Raw genomic sequence first — 24,713 nt, forward strand, 5'->3', positions numbered from 1 at the left:
AACCCACTACTATTCAGTAGCTTTCAACACCAAAGGATCTGTGTTTTTGAACCTGTACACTCCACACTGGTTTGTCGTCTTATTTATTATCTGCATCGTTTTTATGTCTATATTTTTGATTTACTTCATTTTGTATATTGCTTCGTGTGTTGCCTGTTCTGTCTGTACAGCACTTTGGTTGGCCTTGTAGCGGTTTTAAGTGCTCTATATATAAAATGGTATGGTATGGTACTTTGCGGTTTTTCACTTATCGTGGGGCTTCAGGGTACAGGTCCCCCGCGATAAACGAGGGACTAGTGTAGTTTAAAAATGTTGTGCGGTTTTAAATTGAAAGTATGTGCAGCTGTGCACATCAACAGACCCATAAAACCACAAAGAATTTGCATTTTGTGCTTGTAGACAAACATTAACAAGATGTTTGTGGAAAATATCCATATATTACCTGCATGAAATAACATTTCTTTATTCATTTCTACTAAGCATTAGGTTCTTTGTAAAATTAGAAGAAACAAATTTTGATTTGTTCTGGCTACTTACTATGATGGACAGTCTTTTTAAATGTTTTTCTTTTGTTTTTTTGTCACTTAAAGAGCACTAAAATATTTACTTCAACACAAAAACCATGAGAAAATTAAATCATTGGTGTTTGATTGTAAGTGTATCAACAGTTTTGCAGTCGCACATTGAAAAACCTTTTGCCTCCTTTTGTTTGGCAGCAACAACCGGCTAATGTTGACATGACAGCTGAATGTAATCCGACAGCTAATCACTGATGAAATATTTTAAAAATGAATCAGCGATGACTGATCTTACAGTGATTAAAAAAAAAAAAATGCTAAAATGATCTGATTAAACAGCGATATGAGCCAAATTTAGGGTCAGCTACTTGTTTCAGGGAGAACAGCAAAAAGATGCAAGTCTTGGAAGTGAAATTTGGGTAACAGAGTAAAAACACAACCGCACATGAAGTTCAGCAGCAGAGCTACAACACATCAAAATGAGGGGAAGTCCCTAATCTGGTGTTACTAATTCTGTTAGCAGAGGGGTTTCCCAAATCTAAATAATTTAAGAAAGGCTTGTTTAGCACGTGCATGACTTTGCAAAAAGAAAAGAACAAAGAGGGTACACATTTCAGCCCATGAATGGAAGTAATTCAGTATCTTCTGTGTGTTGTCTTCAAGAGGTTTACCTGTTTTATGAGCATGTAAGTTTCTGACATGATCTTCTCAATGCGCCCGAGGTCATAGGTCATGATTTTCTGGCCTTGCTGCCACACTCTGTAGGCGTCAAGCAGCAGGGTTTTTCCGGACTCCACATCCTCTAGTAGTTTCCGTTTCCTGTTTGGTTTTCGTAGTATCCCCTGTTCAGTTCCACCTGACGGCACGGTGACTTTTTGCGCCGACACCTGAAGCTGCTGCTGTCTTGAACTGATACTGAGCTCCTCTAGAGACAGCTCTGGTGTGCGGATGATTTCAGTCACTTTCTGCTGGGGGTCTGGGCTGCTCAGGAATGTTTCAGTCTCCGTTTGGTTGCCCTGAGAATCTGCTGTGGTAGAGGGCTTCCTCCACAGGCTCGTTTCCATCTCCATGGGTTCGTCTGGTCCTGCTTTGTGTCCTTCATTACCAACAGTCTCCACCTTCCCAGGAAAGCCCTCCTGAACTTTACTCCCTTTTTCTGTTGCAAGGGGTGTTGGCGTGAGCTGAGCCTGGGAGGCTTCTCTGGGCCCTGAGTCAGAGGCTCCCTCTGAGAGTCCGGGCTTTTTAGGTAGCGGATGTTTGCTGTCCTCAGAGCTGGGCCTGTTGGACGTGTCTGCTGTGGTCATCTCCCCCATGGAGGGTGCAGGTGCTCTGTGAAGCTGCTCCGACACCTGAAAGAAAACAGAACCTGTCACAACATGAAGCGGGAGCATGCCAGATGTCTGTCGGCTTGCCGTTCCTTACTCCTGTGAGACTGTTCAGATTGTCCTCCAGGACTTTTACAGTTAGGAAGAACGCTCTCTTGGCCAGAACCTGGCGATCGACATCCCGTAAGTACTTCCTTCGTGAAAGAGGAAGAGAGATGCAATGAAGCAAACATAAATAACAGAAACAGTACTCACACTGCAAGTCCTTACTTCCCCTGATCAGGGTTTCTGTGCAGCATGAACGAGACCTTCAGTAGGGTATTGTGATCCTTAAGATGAGACAGCACCTCCAGCAAGAGGACAACAGATCGGTTCATGTGAGACGCAAAACTTCCTGGGCGATCAATCTCATCTACTGGAATACGCCAGATGCCCTGAGGAGGACCAGAAGAAAAAACTAAACATTGATATATGCCACAAATAATTACTGCTACCAGCTCTACTAGTTTATTAACAATATCAATATTGACAGTAATAACATTAATATAAACAATAATAACGCTGTAAATAATTATAATATAAAATCACCACTATTAATGATGAGTTACACAAGATCACTCAAAGTTACTGAAGCCAAATGGTCTTGAAGATGATAGAATATTATCTGACAATGCCCCATCGGGCTGTTATAAACTTGAAGTTTGTGTTTTCATGCCTGCTCTTAGCTGCGAAGGCCTGCAGAGTTTATGACACATGGAAACAATTAACAGCGAGACACAGAAACACTGAGAGGAAAGAAAAAAGTGTGGAAAGCAAGAAGAATTAATTTGACCAAAACGCATAGCATTGGGAGAAGAAAGGCCTAACGAGGGGATGGAAAGGCTGCGGCGGAGATCCTGTGGACTGGCTGCTCATGTAGGGGGGGGGTTGAGTGGGGGTTCTCTCTGGGTGCACATGATAGGCAGCCTCATTAGTGTTCAGCTCTGTCCAAGACGTGTAACAGAGCAGGAGACAAGCTGCCAAAACGACTGTCCTCGTTTGCAAAAGAACTGACGAGGGAGTTTCTGATTAAAGAGTCCACCTTTTTTAGCGAGCACATGTCCTCTCAGCAGGTAAACCGAGGCGAGGCAACATCCTCTGAAGTGACCGATGGGACTACAGATGGTGGCCCGGCAGCATTCAGGCTCCAGGCAGAAAGCACGTGGCACAGAGCACAGACTCAGAAAATGTGTGAAAGACTAAAAACAAAGACGACTTTATCGGGACGGGAGAGAACACACAAGATGGATCTGTCTGGTGGTGGTGGTGGGGTGGGGGGGCTAACAGACTCCAGACTGTCAGATGACATTTTCAAAGCCAGTGGAGAGGAACACTAAGTCAGACCCTGAGGATGGACCTGCAGCCTTCTGACCAAGAACGTGTCAGAGCCGATCATTGAAAACAAAACTGCAGGAACTTCTGCGAGCCAACACACATTTTCTGCAGCTGTCTTTTCAGAAATGAGTTAATTCTGATCTGTCTGTTCAGATTTTTTAATAAAACCTAACCCGTTTCAGAACCTGAAGCACAAAGAAAATCATGAAAAATATAGCCCAAAAGGAAGCCTGACAAATATATTTAATATTGTTACATGATGGAACTGAGCAGGGCTCAGCAAGGTTTAAACTTTTCAATGCAGATTATGAAATAAAGCCTCCAACAAGAGTGGGACAAGTAGGACGAGGGGGGTGGGCTGTGCTCACTTAAAAAGACAACTAATGCAGGAAAGTTGTTCTTCATCTGACAACCATCCAATGTCGACAAATCTCTTTAGGGGAAAGCAGAGCTGTGGCTTTACACAGATTATGCTGCAGCACAACGGCTAAAGCAGATTTGCAAGACTTTATCTGCAATAATTTTAAGCATCTCCCCCCCCACACCCCACCCTTTTTAAGCCAGAGACAGAAAACATAACCACTTCTTGAAAAACTGGAGTGACAGCTTTGTCACAAATGTGACAAACACATCAAGAAAAGTGTCAGATTGAAATCATGAGGCAAACACAAATGAGAAAAGACAAAAAGAAATCTGACCGTCATCATTTGATACTGTAGACATGCCGTCTCATAAGCTTCACAAATAAACACAAGAGCAGCGGAAAGTTTACAAAAAATTAACATAGGGTGAATTTTTAGCCACAACGTTTACAGAACTGATTAAATTACTTATTGGATAATGCCTAAAAACATTGGGGGATAAATTCCCAGTCTCGTTTCTGCTTCATCTACATGTTCCAACACGCCTCTGACATGCCTTTAATGACAGGAAAGGTTCAAGCCAAACATCACGACAGGGAAGTTGTGCTGTAAACATATTTGTAACAACTGGTACATCTTTCTTGTCATGTAATTTTACTAGTTGGTTAAAACAGCAACTTCGAAACGGCAGAAATAACAAAAAAGCAACAAGACTGAACCGTTCCATGTAAACAATACCCCAAAGACAAAAAAAACAACCTCCTAGCACAAGTCCAATAAAGACTTCTGAATGTTTACATGTTTGCAAACGTGAAAAGGAAAGAGAAAGGAACTCACCATCACCAAACAAAGCTACTCCACGGCGCCTGAGCTGGTGTATTGTTTAGGACAGTTTCCTGCTCGACAGCAGAACCAGCAGCCCTGACAGAAGCCTCCACCCTGTAAAACACAGCTCACGCTCCGACAGCAAGAAGTGGTGAGCTGCATCTGGGTGCTGGGGCTGCGAGGGCTGCTGGAGAAGAACAGAGGGAAGCACAGCTGCACATGGCAGAGCAGGAACAGAGAAAGAGACTGGCAGCTGCTGGGGCAGGATGAGAAACAGCTCTGGAGTCAGGGCCTATAAGCTCAGTGTGCCTCTGACAGACAGGCTGACTCGCTCCTCTCCTGATTTCAAACCCTGCCATCTCAAAACAAAAACACCCACGCACTTCAGCTCTGCTCTACCCTGACCCCAGCTTGGTGGAGTTTCCCCCCTCTCCCCGCCTCTCTTTATTTCTCTCCAACTATATGGAGCATAGAGCCAATCGCTGTACGTCCTGCCAGCCAATCGCAGCCTGGCGGCGAAAACCCCGCCCATCCGTGTACACCCACATAACACAGACACACAAACAGGGCCGTGACAGAGAGCGAGAGAGAGAGCGTAATGAGGGAAAAGAGCGAAACAGAGAAGAGTAATAAACAAACAAGGGGTGGGGTTGAGCGTGATCAACCTGAAAAATGAACGACTGGAAAAGAATCGGTGCTTTGTCATGACTCCAGTTTAGAGGCATTAAGGAGGAAGAGAAGCCTTGAAGCCTAACAAACAGGAGGCAACATTTTTGTATAAACAAAAACCCACATTAGCCATATTTAGAGCGCAGAGCAGCAGTGTGGAACAGGCTGTTTTGCATACACACATTTCCTCCGTCAGCCAGCAGAGCTCCGACAGCAGCCCTCACCTTTTCCCGTCTTTCAACTCTGGTCGTGTCTCACCAGCTGGCCACCAAACGCATACAAAACAAACACACCTTTAAACACACCAGTTACTGAGCAAAACAAGGGAACAGAACGCATGCTACAGGCAAACTTTCATCATGCCAATCCAAACTTCCACCGAGCGCACTCACTGGATCAGTACTCCTCCTTAAAGAAACAAAAATACAACCAAGGTTTTCCCAAGCAAAGCTCCATCTACAGCATATTGCACAGCTGAACACACAAATACTTGAGTCGTACGTCAAACCATGGCAAGTAATGCAAGTGTAATGGCTCTCCAGAAGACTGGGCTCTCCTAACGTAACAAGACACTGATGTATTCCTGTAAGCATCTTCAACTCCGTTCCAATACGCAAACTTCTAATGTTGGGAAAAAGGACTAAATGCTTAAAAATGCTGCAACAAGGACATCCATTTTCTCTGGAGCGTTTAGAGCAAACAAACATGTGGGTGGAAGAATATGTAAGCAAGATGTAAGTAGGTGTGTGATGTCCCTTGCAGGGTAGAGGAAGCACGAGGCAACAGTGAGCCTGAGGGAATGCACGGGGACTACACAGGCATCCTGAACACCCAGAGGGTCTGCTATAACAGCACAACATTAACTACATATTCAACATAACCTGCTACAATTACTCATTGGACTTCAGATAACTGCAATCAAAGAAGCAGCTTCAAAGAATGAAATGTCAGAGCATCAAACTAGAAGCATTCGGGGCGCGCACACTGCCTAGACCATATGGTCACTCACGCAGTAACATCTTGTGCACAGATAAGAATCCTTAAAAAAAATCCTGGATCTGGACTGTGATCCAGATCACCACCAAAATTTAATAATTTGTTCTTTGTGACAACCTCAGCATTTGGGGCTGAGATGGGGTAGAGGTAGGACAGCCGACTTGGGACCAGAACGTTGCGGTTTGACTCACGGCCATTTCCACATATTGTGGTGTCTCTGAGCAAGACACCCAATCCCCAATTGCTCCCTGGGTGCTCAATAGCTGCCCACTGCTCCACCTGGGTGAATCCCAGGTGCAATGGGTTAAATGCAGAGAACCAATTTCATCATTGTATGTTCCCATACAATGATGACAACATATATCACTTATACCTGGGCGGCTGTGGCTGAGTGGTTAGAGCAGTTGTCCTCCAATACAAGAGTTGGAGGTTCGATTCCACCAGCAGTCACATGCTGACGTGTCCTTGGGCAAGGCACTTAACCCCTCATTGCCCCTGATGTGTGTCCCATTGATGTATGAATGTGATAAAGCACTGACTATTCTTTGTATAGATTTAGTAGAGTGCTGTATGAATGGGTAAATGAGGGCACAGATTGTAAAGAGCTTTGAGTATAATGATAAGCTAGAAAGGTGCTATATAAGTACAGTCCATTTACCATTTATCATACTTATACTTACACTTATTTCCTGCAAATGTCATGAAAATCAGTTCATAAGTTTGTGAGTAATCTTGCACAAAAACAGACAGACAGACAGACAAACAAACGTTACTGAAAACAAAACCTCCTTGGAGGTATCCATCAAAGTATAGTAAGTAGTCTTACTGTGAAGCAGTTAGTGATTTGTATCTATGAAAGTGCTATACAAATGAACATTACTTACTTACAAAGTTAAGTCAGGTCCTCTGGACGGTTTCTTTTTGTTGAAATGTTTCGTCTTTCATCCAAAACACTTCATCAGTCTTGAGTTTGTTGCAGCTCCTCGAACTGATGAAGCGTTTTGGTTGAAAGACGAAACATTTCAACAAAAAGAAACCGTCCAGAGGACCTGGCTTAATTTAGTTGGACTTTCCTACCTGGATCATGAATCAGGATACTCCTTTAAGGTAATTATAATGCAGACTTACCACTAATTCTGTTTAATGAAATATTTTGTCTAACAAACCATGGTTTGGCAATCCACATGACAACTAATTAAGTAACCTTAATGTTCCTAATAATAGTTTATTACCAGTAATGTATTAGTTATGAACAAATGTGTTAGTCCTAGAAATCACTTGCGTTGATAAGCACACTGATAAATTATGCAACTCAACATCATGTTTTTACTGTAGTATGTAGGTTACTTTAAGAAGCTCCAGCCAAAGCAAGTAGGGCATCATGACCTAAATTTGGGAACTGAGTAATAAAAGTTCAGTGCAACATTTATGACAATCTGTTGGCAGAAATATACATCCTTGTCAATTTTAGTGTAAATATCATTAAAAAAATGTGTTCTGCAGTGTTTTCACTAAACTACAAGCATTTTGTTCAAAAGTGCCTTCCTCACGCCACTGTTATGTTATTGCAGCCTCAGAACAGTCTATTTACATCTTGTACTTCTTTAGTAATAAAAGGTATTAAGTTGGTTATAAACTGCTTTTTATGCAACATGGCAGAATCTTTCACAGCTTGAGGCACCATCTCTCAGCTAAGAAAGATGCACTGTGCCTACAAAAACTTTATTCAGTAATTTAATTGGGATCCAACCACTGGAAACTTGTTGGTGACAAGAAAATTGGCAAATTTACCAGCAGCCTCACCAGATTCTGAATGTTTGCCATCAAGCAACCAACAAGCCACACAGCTGTATTTGGTAAGGCCATTTTAGAAATTAATTAATTAATTAAAAAAACAAAAAAAACAAAAACATAGCCTATTTTTTATGTGCATGTTTTGCAAAACTGTATGTTGCCTACATCATACCCACCTCAACCTGCTTTGTCCCCACCTTAGCAACTGTCCCCCCGTTTATCATGTAATCTACTGTAGTACACTTTTGAAATGAAGAAAGCCAGTTTCATTAATAATTACTTTTTATCACCAACCTGGTTAGACCTGGACAGTTTAGAGGGGTAGCCTTGTTTTTCTCTGTTATAAGAGAGCTCCCATGCAGGAGTGTCAAAATACACTGCCAGTAATTAAGAATGACAAAAATTAAATTGAGCCAAGTTCAAAACAACTCTGTGGATACTTAGAGAAAAACTGTAGCATACATTTTGGAAAAGTGGAGAATAAAGATGGGTGGATGGAAGCAACAAAACTGCAAGCCTCTGCGACTCATGCACGGAAAGTGAGAATCCGGCGAGTGTTTTGAGTTATTTTGAGATTTTGTTTAATGGGCACTTTGTTGGCCTTTAAGGCCTCAATAGTAAAATTGGTCTGTCTCACTCGTTCATTCAGCAGCTCGGTCTGTGCCTTCTGAAGGATCTTGCTTGCCCGGTACCCGCTGACGCAAGATTTCAGTTCCAGGCTCTTGGGAACGATGCCACTTTGTCTGCATCGGAGGTTGAATCGCAAGTGGTTCCTACATTGAGACCTTTATTTTCTAAACATAACGTCCCAGTGGCTTTTAAACCCCAAAATACATTACGGCAAAGACTGGTTCATCCCAAAGATCCAGTCCCCCAGCACAAACAGAGCAATGTTGTGTATGCTGTTCAGTGTCAGGAGGGCTGTGATCAGTCTTACATCGGGGAAACTAAACAGTCACTGGCCAAAAGGATGGACCAGCACAGAAGATCAACAATATCAGGCCAGGATTCTGCGGTCTACACTCATCTCCAGGCCAGCGGTCACTCTTTCAGGGATGAAGATGTTCACATCCTGGACAGAGAGGAACGATGGTTTGAGAGAGGAGTAAAGGAGGCCATCTTTGTGAAAAGAAATCGTCCATCATTAAACAGGGGTGGAGGCCTCCGGGTTCAACTGTCCCCCTCTTACAATGCTGTGATTGCTAGTATCACTCAGCCCTCTGTGAATAGTAAACAGCCATCAGTGTGCTAATGATCCATTGTTAGGCTGATGGTCCTTCTTGAGCATGTGATCAGTTGGTTTTGGTTGTCAGCAGCAAAACTGGTTGATCCACTCTGAGACGGTGCTATTTAAGAGACTGAGCTGAATACAGCACCTCAGACTGAGGAAGTCTCTCAGATGAGAGACGAAACATATCTACTTTTTTGTTTGTTTGTTTTTTGAACATCCAGAGGACCTGACAACTTTTTTTTTTTTTTGTTTTTTGATACTGTTAATTTTCTCAAAACTGTAATTTTTGGAAGTTGAAATTAAAAATTTTGTTGTGTCGAATGAAACATATCCCATGTTTAAAAGTTTAAAAATTGTTTTAACACTATTAAAGAACAGGTCTTAAGTATTTATGTTAGACAAATATTTCTATTGCATTAAAGAGACAAATTGAAGATAATTATTTAATAAACATGAGGTTTATGAGGGGGTCCCTAAAACTCTCTCCCCCGTAAGGGGTCCCTGAACCCAAAAAGTTTGAGAACCCCTGCTCTAGATGATGAAGCCAAACAGGATGACTGGTTTTGGTCAAACTTACATGTTTACTCAATGATCTGTCATGATGGGTCATTTTAAATCTATTAATTTAAATTTTTTTATTCATAAATTTTTTATTTTTGTACTTTTCTCGTGCACAACTCCAGTTTCTGTGTGTATTTTGCTTCAACTGAACCAGATAGACTAGCAGCTGCTGCAGCCCGGTTCATCCGTTACTGCCGTTTTGCTTTCAGTCAAGCCAACAGGATTCAGCTGTTCTGAGCATCAGATTCTTCAGCCTGCATGCATGTGGAACAGCTTTTCTGTAATAAATGTTTACTTGGGCAACAACATGAAAGCTTTTGCTCTTTACATCCAAACTGAAACTATTTTGTCGGACAAGAGGAGAGCTGGAACTTGACAACAACGTCCAGCTGGAAAACAAGCACCTCTTCTGGGGTGAGTTGGTGATTTTTACAGAGGCTCTAAAAAGTAAAAAGCCAATATGAAAATCAATAGTATAAATAGAGGTTAAATAAATAAAAATATACATTACAGAAAGGAATGCATTATTTTATAGTAAGATAATTATGGGATCAGAAAATGCATTTCTAATGGATTTTCTATACGGTCGATTTTTCCCCGAAGGAACAGTTGGAGGGTAACAATGTTACTGTGACGTTAAGAGGAAATATGAAAACATTCTGACAAATTAAACACAATTTTAGAAGGATTTTTAGGCTTTGTCAGGAACATTTGTGTTTACTGACAGCACCTAAATGAATTAATAAATAAAAACACAGACAAAAATAAATAAGTGGCTGATTTTCCCACCAACAGCAAAAAGACTGTTTCACAAGCACATTTAAAGACATTGACTCTTCAGCACAGCCCCGTCGGAAAGTGCCATAGTCCCAACAGGTAAGAATGCAACTTAAAGATTATTTGAAGATGGATTCTGTGAAAACGTATTAGTTTCTTACAAAGACCAAAGTAGACTGCAGACATCTTGAAACAAGTCTGGTCTCGAAAGGTCCATGGTGGTTCATGCAAACGCTACTTCACAATGACCTCCACATCTCTGACATTTTCATATTACATAAGAATTTGCCTAGAATTATATGGTTATTTGCAAGCAACATTTACAGCAGCAGCTAGCTGCAGCACTTCCTAGTGCAGTTTGGGTGTCTCCAGCAAGAATATCAAAATATTTATACATGAATAACTGTGTAATACAAAACTGATTGCTGTATAAAAGTTTATTTAATTAATTTCCCAAAATAGAGAGTGCATGAGCTGTGATGGATTTTTGAGACAGGAGAATGTCACGTTGGTCTTGGCATGCTTGAACCTTTAGCTTGACAGTCCAGTCAGAATTGATTATTTCTCCAACTAAGGTCATCTGAAGAGCTATATACAGCAGGTAAATTAATAGTTGCTCATAAACTTTTTGTTTCACAATTAAAAACGTGGCAGCACGGTGGCGCAACTGGTAGAGCTGCTGCCTCTCAGCGAGCAGGTCCTTGGTTCAAACCCCGGTCCAGGGGCCTTCTGGGTGAAGTTTGCATGTTCTCTCCGTGCATGCGTGGGTTTTCTCCGGGTGCTCCGGTTTCCTCCCACAGACCAAAAACATGCATGTTAGGCTGATTGGTACCTCTAAATTGTCCCTAGGTGTGAGTGAGAGAGTGAATGGTTGTTTGTCTCGTTTGTCTCTATGTGGCCCTGTGATGGACTTGCGACCCGTCCAGGGTGTACCCCGCCCCTCGCACAGTGATTGCTGGACATGGGCACCAGCGACCCCCGTGACCCAAAATGGAATAAGCGGGTAAAGATAATGGATGGATGGATTAGAAACGTTAGATTCATTTCTGTGGACTTTGTATGAGTCCGGGAAGTCGACATGTTTGATTCAAGTTAAGAAACGTGTATATTGTTGAACAGTGGAGGCAGAGGGCCTGGCTCAGAGGGAACAGTAAAGCTCCAACCGTTGCTGTGCCGCTGTGGCAGGTTTACATCCAGAAGGGGCTCTGTGAGAACACAGTGGGAGCCAGAGCCCAGCAGAGCTGCTCTCCAGCTCAGACCTGGCCCTCATCATGTCCACAGTCTGTTCCTACAAGCCCTCTGAAATCTGCTTTTCACTCTACAGCCTCAGTTACATCCAAAACTGCTGACACACCTGACAACTGAAAGGGACTTTTTGGACACACATAAACGTCACAATCTCTCCATGATGTGAAAAGATGTGATTAAACTGACAGACAGTAATTGCACAGGTTCAGGTTCTGAGCTGCATTTAATGAAACTGTTTCCTACTGTGCGAGTCCAGTTACAGAACTTACCGCATCAGGTTGTTTTTAAAGAGACATATTTTTGAGAATCAGATAAAGGATCCTAAAACATTAAATCCAACTGTTCACAGCAAACAAAGATCATTAGACAACAATGCTAGGATATAATTCAGGGCTTCATAGATTATTCCTCTGAGTCTACATTAGCCGATACCACAGTTGTGCAATACGTAAAGGTGCAGTATGTACGTTTATAAATTTTTGTGCTTTAGGCATATACAAGTGCTAAAAATATTACATCGACATTGATAGGATTCTGTTAATAAATGCATTGCAACAAGAATAAGGGCAAGAAAATTATAGCTATTTTTACAGTCAGTATAGGAGCTTAGACCAACAAAAAGCAAGCAAATTCTTAAATGGTTAATAATAACACAAAAACGCATAAAAACAGTTTACAAAATTTTGATACAGTGGCGTAACATATTTGGGTACTTAAGGAAGATGTATACTGTAATACATCAAAATATTTGTTCTTGTTAAGTTACATGACAAACTTTGTCTTTTGGATCTCCCACGGCTAATGAGAACTTGTTTTGTGCATAAGCTCCAGGCAGAACATTTCTCTTGCCACTTAATGTGTAATTGGTTGGCACTTCGTAGGTATGTTTATACTGCTCCTCTGAGGATCAGCTGGCTGAGGCTGTTGGAAAGTACAGCTATCTTTACAAATGTTCCAGCAAAACTCATGAAAATATTCAAATTAATATTTTTGGAGATATTCAAATAACTTGTGGAAGGAGATTACCCAATTTTTGTGTCAGAGGGTCAGTGCACAGACAGGCAGTTTTTTTGTAGCTTTGCTGGTGGGGAGGAAGTACATCTTGGCTGAACAGCAGAGGGACACTTTCCCGCACAGTCCATCAGGAACAATTGTGGTCTCTTTGTGACAAGCCTTCAAATCTGCATTGTCCTCGCTTAACAACAAAAAGACCAGGTTGCTCTGATAGTGGTCTTCAGCTCTTCTGAATTGTTGGCTCTGGTGTATCACATCTTCCTCTTCACAATACCACATAGATTTTCTATGAGGTTATGGTCAGGTGAGTTTGCTGGTCAGTTAAGAACAGGGATACCATGGTCCTTAAACCAGGTACTGGTAGCTTTGGTACTGTGTGCAAGTGCCAAGTCCTGTTGGAAAATGAAATCTGCATCTCCTTGAAGTTGGTCAGCAGCAGGAAGCATGAAGTGCTCTAAAACTTCCTGGTAAATGGCTGTATTGACCTTGGACCTCAGAAAACACAGTGGACCAACACCAGCAGATGACATGTCCAAAGTTATGTTCTCTGATTAAAGTAAATGTTGTATTTCATTTGGAAATCAAGGTCCCAGAGTCTGGAGGAAGAGAGGAGATGCACATAATCCACATTGCTTCAAGTCCAGTGTCAAATTTCCACAGTCAGTGATGGTTTGGGGTATGTCATCTGCTGGTGTTGGTCCACTGTCCACTGGACTCTCACAACACCTGAGCAGTGCCACAGACTGATCCACTCCATGCCACGCCACATTGCTGCAGTAATCCAGGCAAAAGGAGCCCCAACTAAGTATTGATACTGTACATGTTCATACTTTTCATGGTCATACTTTTCAGTTGGCCAACATTTCTAAAAAATCTTTTTTTTTAATGGTCTTAAGTAATATTCTAATTTTCTGAGATACTGAATTTGGGGTTCTATTTCATCCCTCCTGACCGCCAGAGGGCGGTGCTGAAAGCACTGAATGTTCCCTTCGCGCATGCGCTGTTCGAGTAATAATACCAACGGAGTCACAGGTGTGACACGGATGACCAATCAGAGGCTATATAGCCCGACGTCATCCGCTGCTCTGCTCCTTTTTTCTTCTTGCGCGCGGTTCAATTCAGGGCTTCAGCCCTTTGGACCTTTTCTGAACTTTTTACTGTCGTCGGAAGCCGACTGCCCGTCTGCGGGAGTAGAGTGTTCGCCCTCCTAGGGCTGCGACGGTTTAACCCTGTTTAAAGGTATTTCTGCTGTTTCGTTGGGGACTACGGCAGTTTCCACCTCTCCCAACTTACAGCGTCTGACTACTATGTGTGTGATTCAACACCGGTGAGTAGTTCTTTTCCTTATATTTCACCGTTGGTTAGCGGTAGCGTTCGCTCCGCTCCCGCTTGTTGGGAGACCTCCAACCGCGTGGTTGGCTGGACTGTGCTCCGACGTTGTTTATGACTACTATGTGTGTGATTTAACACTGGTGAGTAGTGGGTTTTTTTGCTTATATTTTGCTATTGGTTAGCGGTAGCGTTCGCTCCGCTCCTGTTTACTGGAGGCCTCCAACCTCGTGGTCGGTTGGACTGTGCTCCGAAGTTTGCTTTTAACGTAGCCAGCTGAGTTCCTGGCCTTGTTTTCATTGGTGAAGGCGAGTGTTCTCACCCCCTCTCCCAATTGTCCTCTTACCAGCTGAGCTAGCGGTGCTAGCCTCTCTGAGTTTTGGCCTTGTTTTAATTGGTGAAGGTGAGTGTTCTCACCCCCTCTCCCAATTGTCCTCTCTTACCAGCTGAACTAGCGGTGCTAGCCTCTCTGAGTTTTAACCTTGTTTTAATTGGTGAAGGTGAGTGTTCTCACCCCCTCTCCCAATTGTCCTCTTACCAGCTGAGCTAGTGGTGATAGCCTCTCTGAGTTTTGGCCTTGTTTTCATTGGTGAAGGCGAGTGTTCTCACCCCCTCTCCCAATTGTCCTCTTACCAGTTGAGCTAGCGGTGCTAGCCTCTCTAAGTTTTAACCTTGTTTTAATTGGTTAAGGCGAGTGTTCTCACCCCCTCTCCCAATTGTCCTCTCTTACCAGCTGAGCTAGTGGTGCTAGCCTCTCTGAGTTTTGGCCTTGTTTTGATTGGTGAAGGCGAGCGTTCACACCCCCTCTCCCAATTGTCTTCTTTTACCAGTTGAGCTAGCGGTGCTAGCCTCTCTGAATATCTTGGACATAGCTGGGTAAGGAGCATGGACGGCTCTCACTGCTGTACAGTCTGTGGAGCCATGCTCCAGACAGATGACGGTCACGACCTGTGTCCTACCTGCCTTAAACATGACCATCTGGTGGATGCCCTGTCAGAGAACCCCTGCATGAATTGCAGCTTCATGTTGCATGCTGTGAGGGTGGTCCAGTTTCACCCCAAACTCGGCGATGACCTCCCGCCTTCTGGGCAGGAGGTTCCACCTAGGCACTCGAAGCACCGGACTGAGGCCACAGTCTCTGTGGCTCCTCCTGGGAAGAAGCGAGCCAGGTCTGATAGGGGCCTCTCCACAAGGGTGGAGCAGCTCTCCGCTGAATTAGCCGAGATGAAGTCCCTTTTTCAGGTACGCCAACTGGGAACTGAACCAGTGGCAGCAACCGGACTCTCCTCCCCACCCATGCCTGAACTGGCTGTGGAGGAAGATGTGCTATCCTTGGCTGCCTCTGCCTCTCACTTTTTAGGTGAGGAGGACGGGCATTCATCTCAAGTCTCAGAGACAGCTTCACTTTCTTCTTCTCGGAGCGCAGCTAGTGGGTCGGGTGACGGCTCGATGCAGGACGTCATGCGTATGGCCCTGAGACAACTGTAGCTGGACGTCCCGCAACCAGAGGCGTCCACCCCTGGAAGTGCCTTCTTCAGGCGTGGACTGACCCCTCCTTCCTTTTCTGTCCCTCCATCAGAGGAGTTCCTGAGGGAGTTGCATGGTTGCTGGCGGGACCCCAAAGCCTTTGCGCGCCTCTCTGCAGATGGCCGAGTGTTGGCGGCCATGCATGAGCCAGCTGCAGCAGGCTTGGATCGCATGCCAGCGAAAGAACCTGCTGTTGCCTCTCATCGTGCCACCAGAGGAAGCTCTGCGCAGTCTTGTTCGGTGCCCACGAGCTCAGTGTCGTGTCACGGATGAATTCCTCTACAGAGCTTATGCCGCCGGAGTGCGTGCTGGCCGCTTAGGTAATTCCTTGGCACACCTAATGCTTGCCCTCTCCGCGTCCCTTCAGGGGACTAGTGGTGTGACAGCAGCAATGGGCTTTAATGATGCAGCGCTTCAGGCCTTTGCACTAATGACGAGGGAGCTTGGGCGCGTGATGTCCTCTTTGGTCCAGGCTCGCCGACAGGTCTGGTTGGCGCAGTCAGCATTGACTGAGCCATGCCGTAGAACCCTCCGTAATGTCCCAGTGGTGCCGGGGGAGTTGTTCGGGTTGGCTGCCTTGGAAGCACTGGAACGGACTGTCCAGGCACGACAGAGAAGGCAGCAATTTTCAAGCCTTAGCAGGGCAATGCCCCCTCCACCTCCTCGGCATCCAAGGCGCCCGTTGGCTGACTCCAGCATGCAGCCGCCGCCTGGGGGTCATAACCGGCCGGGTGGTCCTTACCCTCATGCGGTTCAGCAAAGGCCCAGCAGGAGCTTTCGTGGGTCGATCCACTGACCAGCTGGGCAGGCTTGGACCAGGGACTCTGGCTGCCGCCCCCCTAGGGGCCGTGGAGGGAGACGGTGATGCCATCAGGCCGACCGTCGGATATTTCTCCCACCAGCAGCTCAGCTATTGGGCTGCTCACGCCGTGGACCCATGGGTGGTTGCCACTCTGACCCATGGTTACCGGCTACAGTTCCGACGGCGGCCTCATATCTCATGCCGGGTCAAGATGACTGTAATCGCTGACCCGGTGAAAGCTCGAGCACTAGACCAGAAACTTTCCGCCCTCCTGGCCAAGGGCGCAATAGAGGCAGTGGACCCTCTGCAACAACCCAGGGGCTATTACTCGACTTACTTCCTTGTGCAAAAGACGACGGGCGGGTTTCATCCCATTTTAGACCTGGGGGGACTCAACCAGTACCTAAGGGAGCTGCCCTTCCACATGCTCACAACAGCAGAAGTCCTTCAAGCCGTAATGAGGGAAGAATGGGTCACGTCTGTAGCCCTGAAGGATGCGTATTTTCATGTGCCTATTGCGGCAGAACATTGCCGTTTTCTCAGGTTTGCCTATCGGGGTCACCACTGGCAGTTCCAGGTACTCCCATTCGGGCTCTCTCTCCCCAAGGGTGTTCACTCGGTGCGTGAAGGCAGCCCTCTCTCCTCTGCAGGCCTGCGGAGTGAAGATTCTGCCGTACTTAGACGATTGGCTTCTCTGCGCTCCGTCTCAGGCCTGTGCCTTTCATGACACAAACCGCCTGCTCGCTCGTATGTCCCAGTTGGGCCTCAATGTCAACCTGGAGAAGAGCTGCCTGATCCCTTCCCAGACGACCACCTTTCTTGGGGTGGTTCTGGATTCATCTTCCATGAGAGCTCGCCCATCCGCTCAAAGGGTTGCCGGCATACTCCAGCTGGTCAATCGGTTAAGGCTGGGCAGGCAGCTCCCCTATGTTGCCTTCCTGCAACTACTCGGCAAGCTGACATCAGTCACTCGGGTGGTGCCCTTAGGCTTGCTGTCACTTCACCCCTTGCAGATGTGGCTCAACAGCTTTCGCCTGGATGCCAGGCTGCACAGGCATCGCAAGCTCGCAGTAACGTGGTCATATCTTCATGCCTTGACTCCATGGAGGGACAAAGATTTGTCCAGGGGTGTCCACATGGGAGTGGTAGTGTGTCGCAGGGAAGTGGTCACGACAGATGCCAGCTCCATGGGATGGGGGGCTGTGTGGCAACGCAGAGCGGTTCAGGGCCGTTGGGGTCAAAGGGACCACTCCAAGCATATAAATGTGCTGGAGCTGCGTGCAGTGCACTTGGCACTCAGGCACTTCCTGCCTCACCTGGAAAGGAGGCATGTTCTTGTTCGGTCAGACAACAACTCTGTTGTCTACCACATCAACCATCAGGGGGGCACCAGGTCAGCACAACTTCTGAGAGTGTCCAGAGAGCTCCTGGAATGGGCCTCTCCTCGCCTGTCCACCCTGCAGGCAGCGTACTTACCAAGGCGACACAATCGGGTCGCAGATTTTCTCACCTGCCAAGAGTCCCCTCCGGGAGAGTGGTCCCTCTACAGCGACATAGTGCTGATGATCTGGGACCGTTTTGGTCAGGCAGAGATAGACCTGTTTGCGACGGAAGAGTCGACTCAGTGTCCCATATGGTACTCTCTTATGGGGGCGTCGGGTGCGCTGGGCCAGGACGCATTGGCTCATCCTTGGCCAAGGGTCCTTCTATATGTCTTTCCACCCCTTTCTCTAATTTGGCCAACCCTTCAGAGAGTCCTCGAGGAGGGCCACAGGATGCTGCTGGTGGCTCCATATTGGCCAGCGCGACCATGATTCCCACTGCTACGAGTATATGTCAGGGCGTCCCATGGTGTCTTCTGACCAGAAGGGACTTGCTGTCTCAGTTGGGGGGACTGATATGGCACCCCAATCCTCAACGTCTTCGGCTGTGGGTCTGGCCACTGCAAGGCTAGGACAGCAGCTGACTGGAGTTTTGAGCCCCGTCAGACGCACCATCCTGGGCGCCAGGGCACCCTCTACTCGTCAGCAGTACGAAAACAGGTGGCGCCTGTTTTCCCAATGGTGTTCTGATCACAACAAGGATCCAGTCTCCTGTACAGTACCCACCATTCTGGAGTTTCTCCAGTCTCTACTTGGTAAGGGTCGCTGTCCTTCGACGCTTAAAGTTTATGTAGCGGCAATATCATCTAATCACGCTGGCATTGATGGCTGTATGGTAGGGAGCCATAATCTAGTCTTTCTTTTTCTGCGTGGTGCCCGTAGGTCACACCCGCCGACAGCTCCAAGAGCACCAGGTTGGGACCTTCCCTTGGTTCTCGAAGCTCTGTGCCGTCCTCCTTTCGAGCCTCTGACACAGGCGGACCTCAAGTGGCTTTCATGCAAGATGGCTTTTTTGTTGGCTATTGCCTCAGCAAAGAGGGTCAGCGAGCTACATGCTCTCTCAGTCAGCCCCTCATGTCTCAGGTGGGGCCCTGAGGGCTCGTGTGTTATCTTGTGGCCAAACATTGCATTTGTACCAAAGGTGTTACCTCACTCTCACTGTAACCAACCGTTGAGGCTGGCATGTTTTCAGCCTGCGCCTGGTGAGGGGTCTGGATTATTGTGCCGGTGAGAGCACTGGAGGCATACGTTGCAGCTACTGCCGTAATAAAACATTCAGACCAGCTGTTTGTGTGTTATGGAGGCCCTAGGTTAGGCTGTCCTCTTTCCAAACATCGCCTCTCCCACTGGATCGTGGACGTCATCTGCCATGCCTATGCTGCAGGGCCCGGCCCCCTGCCAGTCGGCTTGAAGGCTCACTCTACCAGGAGCGTCTCCGCTTCCTGGGCTGCCCTGAGAGGGGTTCCGCTGGAAGCAATATGTGCTGCTGCATCATGGGCTTCCCCAAGCACGTTCACCAGATTTTATAGAGTTAACGTGGCCACCCCTCATCCCCTGGGCCAGGTTCTTCTACAAGGGTCCTCTGGGCCTCCTCAGTGAGGTGGGTGTTTAGGATTCCTTGTGACATCGTTGGTATTAGTCATTCAGTGCTTTCAGCACCGCCCTCTGGCGGTCAGGAGGGATGAAATAGAACGAAAGTTACATATGTAACTACGGTTCTATGAATCCCGGATGACCGCCAGAGCTTCTGTCACTCAGAATCCTTGCGTTCCGCGAGAAGATTCTGTAGGAGCAGAGCAGCGGATGACGTCGGGCTATATAGCCTCTGATTGGTCATCCGTGTCACACCTGTGACTCCGTTGGTATTATTACTCGAACAGTGCATGCGCGAAGGGAACATTCTGTGCTTTCAGCACCGCCCTCTGGCGGTCATCCGGGATTCATAGAACCGTAGTTACATACGTAACTTTCGTTTTCATTAGTTGTCAGTTATAATCATCAACATTAAAATAAATAAACATTTGAATTATATCAGTCTGTGTGTAATGAATGAATATAATAAACAAGTTTCACTTTTTGAATGGAATTACTGAAATAAATTAACTTTATCATGATATTCTAATTTTATGACCAGCACCTGTACATAAGATAAAACTGCTGCCAAAGTTTATCCTTTATTTTTTTCTCAGCAGCAGGACAGAGTCCACATATCTTTCCTTTTATTGTTCCTCTCTGTTTAAAGCAAAAAATATATTTAAAAAAATGCTATGCTAAATGAAATGTGCAAACTTCAACACTATATTACTTCCACGTTGATTCCAACACAACCCAAAAGTGCTGTCTGTAGGACAGCAGGGTGGGGTGCCATTGCTTCAATGCATGCATTAATAACGCCAAACTGCAATATTTAGCACACTAACAATTTAGAAAAATATTACTTAGTTAAAATTTAATTAAATATAAATTAAACCAGTTACACAAATGTTGTGAGTAAATGTAAAAAAGAGCACATCTTAGGAAAACAAAAGAAAAAGAATGAGTTGAAAAAGAAATCCACTAGAAGGATGAAGAATTACGATGGTTGCTAGGCAACTGAGAAAGGGAAAAAAAGTTTTGAAACTGAGTGAGCTTTACAGATGGCATAAATCTGTGAAAATATTACAGCCGGTTCAATGCGCTCGATCCAGAGGATGAATATTAAACTGAAAGAGAGCGGAGCACATGAATACAAAACAAGACACTTGAGGATATTTAGTAGAAGTAGATATTTAGTTGTAGAAGACGAGAAGCATAGAATAGTTTACCATTTTAGCCAAATGCACAGATGTTTAACAAGCTTCAAGTTTATCTGATGGTTCATCCATAGATTGCTCACCGCTGTGTTGTGATCAAAGTTTAAGTTGGTGAAAGCTACCGCACAAAGCCAGAATCTATCAGTCTGTTAATGTAGCTGCTTGTGCTGAGGCACATCAGATGGAGCGGCTTCAGATGTTATCAGTCATTAAATGGCCGTTATTAGTTGTTATCATCCCCATATGTAGCGGTGAGACTGTCCCACCTACCTCCTAGTAGGTTTAAAGGTACGTTATTATCGCTGATAATAGGCAGCGTCATACAGGGGTAAACCAGGAAGTGTCTTTTTTTTTTTCAGCTTATGTAACTCTTTTTCTAAACCTAACCTTACACCTGACCCAGAGGACCAACCCTAAACTTAACCCCCTTACCCTTGTGCCTAAACCTAACCAAGACCCTAAACCTAACCGCCAGACCTTTTACTCTAAACCTAACCACGTGAAGCTTTTATGAGCGCTAACAAAGGTAAAACACGGAGCCTATTATCGCTAACAACACTAACAACGCTAACAACGTACCTTTAAACCCACTAGGAGGTACAGGAGGGGCAGTCTGACTGCTACATATGGGGATGATAACAACTAATAATGACCATTTAATGGCTGATAAAATTCGAAGCGGGTGTCAGATTAACAGATTTTGTCACTGACATATTTTAGTGCCAGGTATAAATGGGGCCTGTGAGAAGGTCTGTGCGCAACAGAGTCCAGTTAGTAAACAACCTCACTGGCTTTGGCTTTCTTAAATACACACAATCTTTCACAGAAAGCTATTTTTCAATTACTTTTTACAGGAAAATAAATAAGAGTGCATTTCTTTCAACTTTAGCTGTGCATTTAATCAAAGAGAGTAAATTATCATTTCTAACATGTTAATCCCAGAACTGTTTTTGTCCTGATTTGCAAATACTGTGGGAGATACTGGTGTAGTACACATCAGGAAAAGTTAAGACAACTCATAAATGCAGGCTGTAGAACGGCCACACGAGGCTTGCTCTTACAGCGATCCTGCAATGTTCACATCAGGTTGGTGCAAGTGAACAGAATTTTGGATTTTATAGCTGTAATTTCCATATAACATATTTATAAAAGTCACCTTGTTAATTTGCATCAAGGCTTACATGACAAAGTATTAAAAGGTATGTGTCTACATAGTGAGCAACATGTAGTGGCATGGCGACAACAAATGAAACGGCAGAAAAAAGTATGTTTGAACTCTGACTTACATTGAACAGGTTTGTCTTGTTTCGTTCACAGAAAAGTCCTTGTGCTGGCATGTGCTTCAGCTGTTGCCATGGGACACTGCTTCCTAGCAACACATCTCTAGCCCACTGTAGGTTCTGTGATGGAAAATAAATAAATGAAAAGGGGGGAAAAAAGACATGTATTTGCATGTACATTTTTCATACACACACTCACGAAACGAACACCGATAACTCTCAACGAGAAGAGGAGAATTGCTCATTTGCAATCAAGAAAACGCAGACCTCTTCACAGCACAATGACACAAATCAGTGACATGAGCATTCTGTTTGAAAAGATAGCAAGCCAAGCCCTTCGTATTAACTTTCACAGCACTGCTGGTCTACAGCACCAAATTAGACTTCCTCTCCTTTCTTCAGAATGAGGGTAAAATAGACAGTCAATGCGAGAGGGACAGTTTTCCTAAGAACACAGAGTCTTTTAACACTAGATCTGTCCGAGATGCGAGGGCGGCCGAGCAACCTGTGGCAACAGAAAAGCATCAAATGACTGTCAGGGTACATTTGACTACTGAAAACTAACAATGAAGGGAAAAAACAGCAAGTTTCACTCATTAAGTCTACAAATGTCTTCTCGAGCCTTAACTATAATGTTACAGAGCACAACTTTAACACATAAAGAATATACAAACAAAATGTCAGCCACTACCTCGAAAAGCCATGAAACACCAAAGCTTGAAGAGACTAGAGTCAAATGAGGACATACAAAACAGAAGGGCCTTTCTTTACCCAGATTAGCTCTTAACAAATATGAGCAGGGTCTGTATTAAACTGAACAGAGTGCTGACAGAAGGTTGCCATCACAGTAAAGCTCAACTCTCTCTCTACGTGCCAAACTGGCTGAAAGGGGACTGTGCAACCACCCCCACACACACCTCTGCCCACAGAACCTCATAGCCAACACAGTCTGTGCATCGCTGCAGTTCTCACAGTTTCAAACAAAAAAATAGATGGCCATCAATAAAAGAAAAACTCAATAAAATAAGCGATCAAAAAGATCCGAGTGGCCCTTGAAGAAACTGTAAGAAACTCCTACATTGAGTATGGATTAACGGTGGCAGACTGACCTGATGTGTCTTGCTGTTGGTATAGAAGTAGGCCAGGCGGTAGAGACTCTTGTAATGCTGAGGGAAGCGGCTGAGGCAGAGGAAGAGAGCACGGATGCACATTTCCACTAGCATTCGTCTCTGGTCCGATCGTTCTGCAGGCAGGGCTTTGGGCACTTCGATCACCTCAGCGGGGGGCTCAGGCTTCCTCTTGTTCTCACTGACTGGGGTCTGAGCAGCGGCCTGCTGTGTGGGTGCTGGTTTGGGTGGTGTGAGCGGGGTGGCTGTGATGGCGAGAGGATTCAAGCAGGCATCTGCAGAGACTTTAGGGACAGTTTCAGGGTCTACTACCACCACCATCATGGTTTCAACTTTTTCCAGGATGACTTTCTCTTCTCTCTGAATGCCTGGATTGTCTCTATGTAAGACTAAAGATAAAAAAACAAGATGAGGATTTTAGTTTAAGGGTAAGTGAAGTAAAAATGTATTTTTTTAAAACCCTGCCTACCGGTGTCCTCAGACGTAAGCTTCTCGTCTTTCACAGGGGTTGTGCTTTCTGAGGACGATGGACTGGCTTTGATCGAGGCAGGCTTGTGGCTTGTGTCTTGTGAGCTGGTGGGATCTGTGAAGGCATCCTGGGTGGAGTTGGAGTCAGAAAGCAACACCACCTCGCTATCCTGGCTTCGCTCTGCCAAAACAAGCAAAAGCACAGGTTACTCTGCCAGCTGCATGATCGCACACAGAGATAATCTCATCATCTGTGACATTATGGATGTATAAACATCAATGAGTTGGTTCTTTCTTTCTTGTGTTTTGAAAAAGTTATAGTCCTGTATTTTCAAGTGATTGTTGCTAATCTACAAACTAGGGATGCACTATATTGGATTTTTGGCCAATATCCGATATGTTAAAACTTATTTGTCCAATAACCGATACCAATATTTTTCCCTAGACCTACTTATAGAGACTACATAGCTTTCGCTGCTGTGGAATTAAAATACTACATTATTCTGCATGGTCTTTGGAAATTTGACCTGCTACCAAATGCAGATGCCAAAAAGGGGGCTGAAAATGATGTAACACTTCAACTTGAATTATATTTACTGTCAAATTCATTCATGGCATTTACTCTTTCTAACACAATGACAACACTGGAACTGTGTAAATTTTCCCAAATCCAAACTCAACGGTGTGTATGACGTCATAACGTTAGGCTGGTGCTGCAGGCATCTTTGTCACAGGGTTGTCATACAAAAACAGCGCCATATATACACTGCCTGCCCAAAAAAAGTCACCTGGGCTTAACTAAGCAAATAGGTACGAGCCTCTTATTGGATAATTACTGCATGGATGATTATCTTTCAGCTGGCAACAAGTTATTTAACCCCAACTGGTGCAATGAGTTGCTTCTCATTTCTTAAACAACCATGTTGAAAGACACATTGCGTGGTCATGGAAAAGATGTCAGTCTGTTTGAGAAGGGTCAAATCATTGGCATCAAGCAAAGAAAACATCTAAGGAGATTGCAGAAACTACAAGAATTGGGTTAAGAACTGTCCAATGCATTATTAAAAACTGGAAGGATCGTGGGGACCCATCGTCTTCGAGGAAGAAATGTAGCCGGAAAAAAATGTGGCCTATTGTACAAGCCTGTGGGGGCAGTGCTATGATGTGGGGTTGCTGCAGTTGGTCAGGTCTAGGTTCAGCAACAGTATGTGCTCAAAGAATGAGGTCAGCTGACTACCTGAATATACTGAATGATCAGGTTATTCCATGAATGGATTTTTTCTTCCCTGATGGCACGGGCATATTCCAAGAT

The 24,713-nt window shown here is 44.9% G+C and overlaps 1 protein-coding gene across 1 annotated transcript in view; it reads right to left on the reverse strand.

The window, feature by feature from the left end:
* The window catches only part of cabin1 (calcineurin binding protein 1), a 52,233-nt gene that overhangs the window by 12,645 nt on the left and 14,875 nt on the right, over positions 1–24,713 (reverse strand). Inside the window, exons 29-34 of the mRNA XM_037681190.1 lie at positions 23,403–23,582; positions 22,916–23,322; positions 21,813–21,926; positions 2,114–2,277; positions 1,941–2,037; positions 1,190–1,867 (exon numbers count right to left, since the gene is read on the reverse strand). Coding sequence (XP_037537118.1) covers positions 1,190–1,867; positions 1,941–2,037; positions 2,114–2,277; positions 21,813–21,926; positions 22,916–23,322; positions 23,403–23,582 — 1,640 coding nt within the window. The remainder of the gene's footprint in view (positions 1–1,189; positions 1,868–1,940; positions 2,038–2,113; positions 2,278–21,812; positions 21,927–22,915; positions 23,323–23,402; positions 23,583–24,713) is intronic.

This window comes from Nematolebias whitei, chromosome 8 (assembly GCF_014905685.2).
Source record: "Nematolebias whitei isolate Nwh7 chromosome 8, NemWhi1, whole genome shotgun sequence".
Classification (NCBI taxonomy): Eukaryota; Metazoa; Chordata; class Actinopteri; order Cyprinodontiformes; family Rivulidae; genus Nematolebias; species Nematolebias whitei.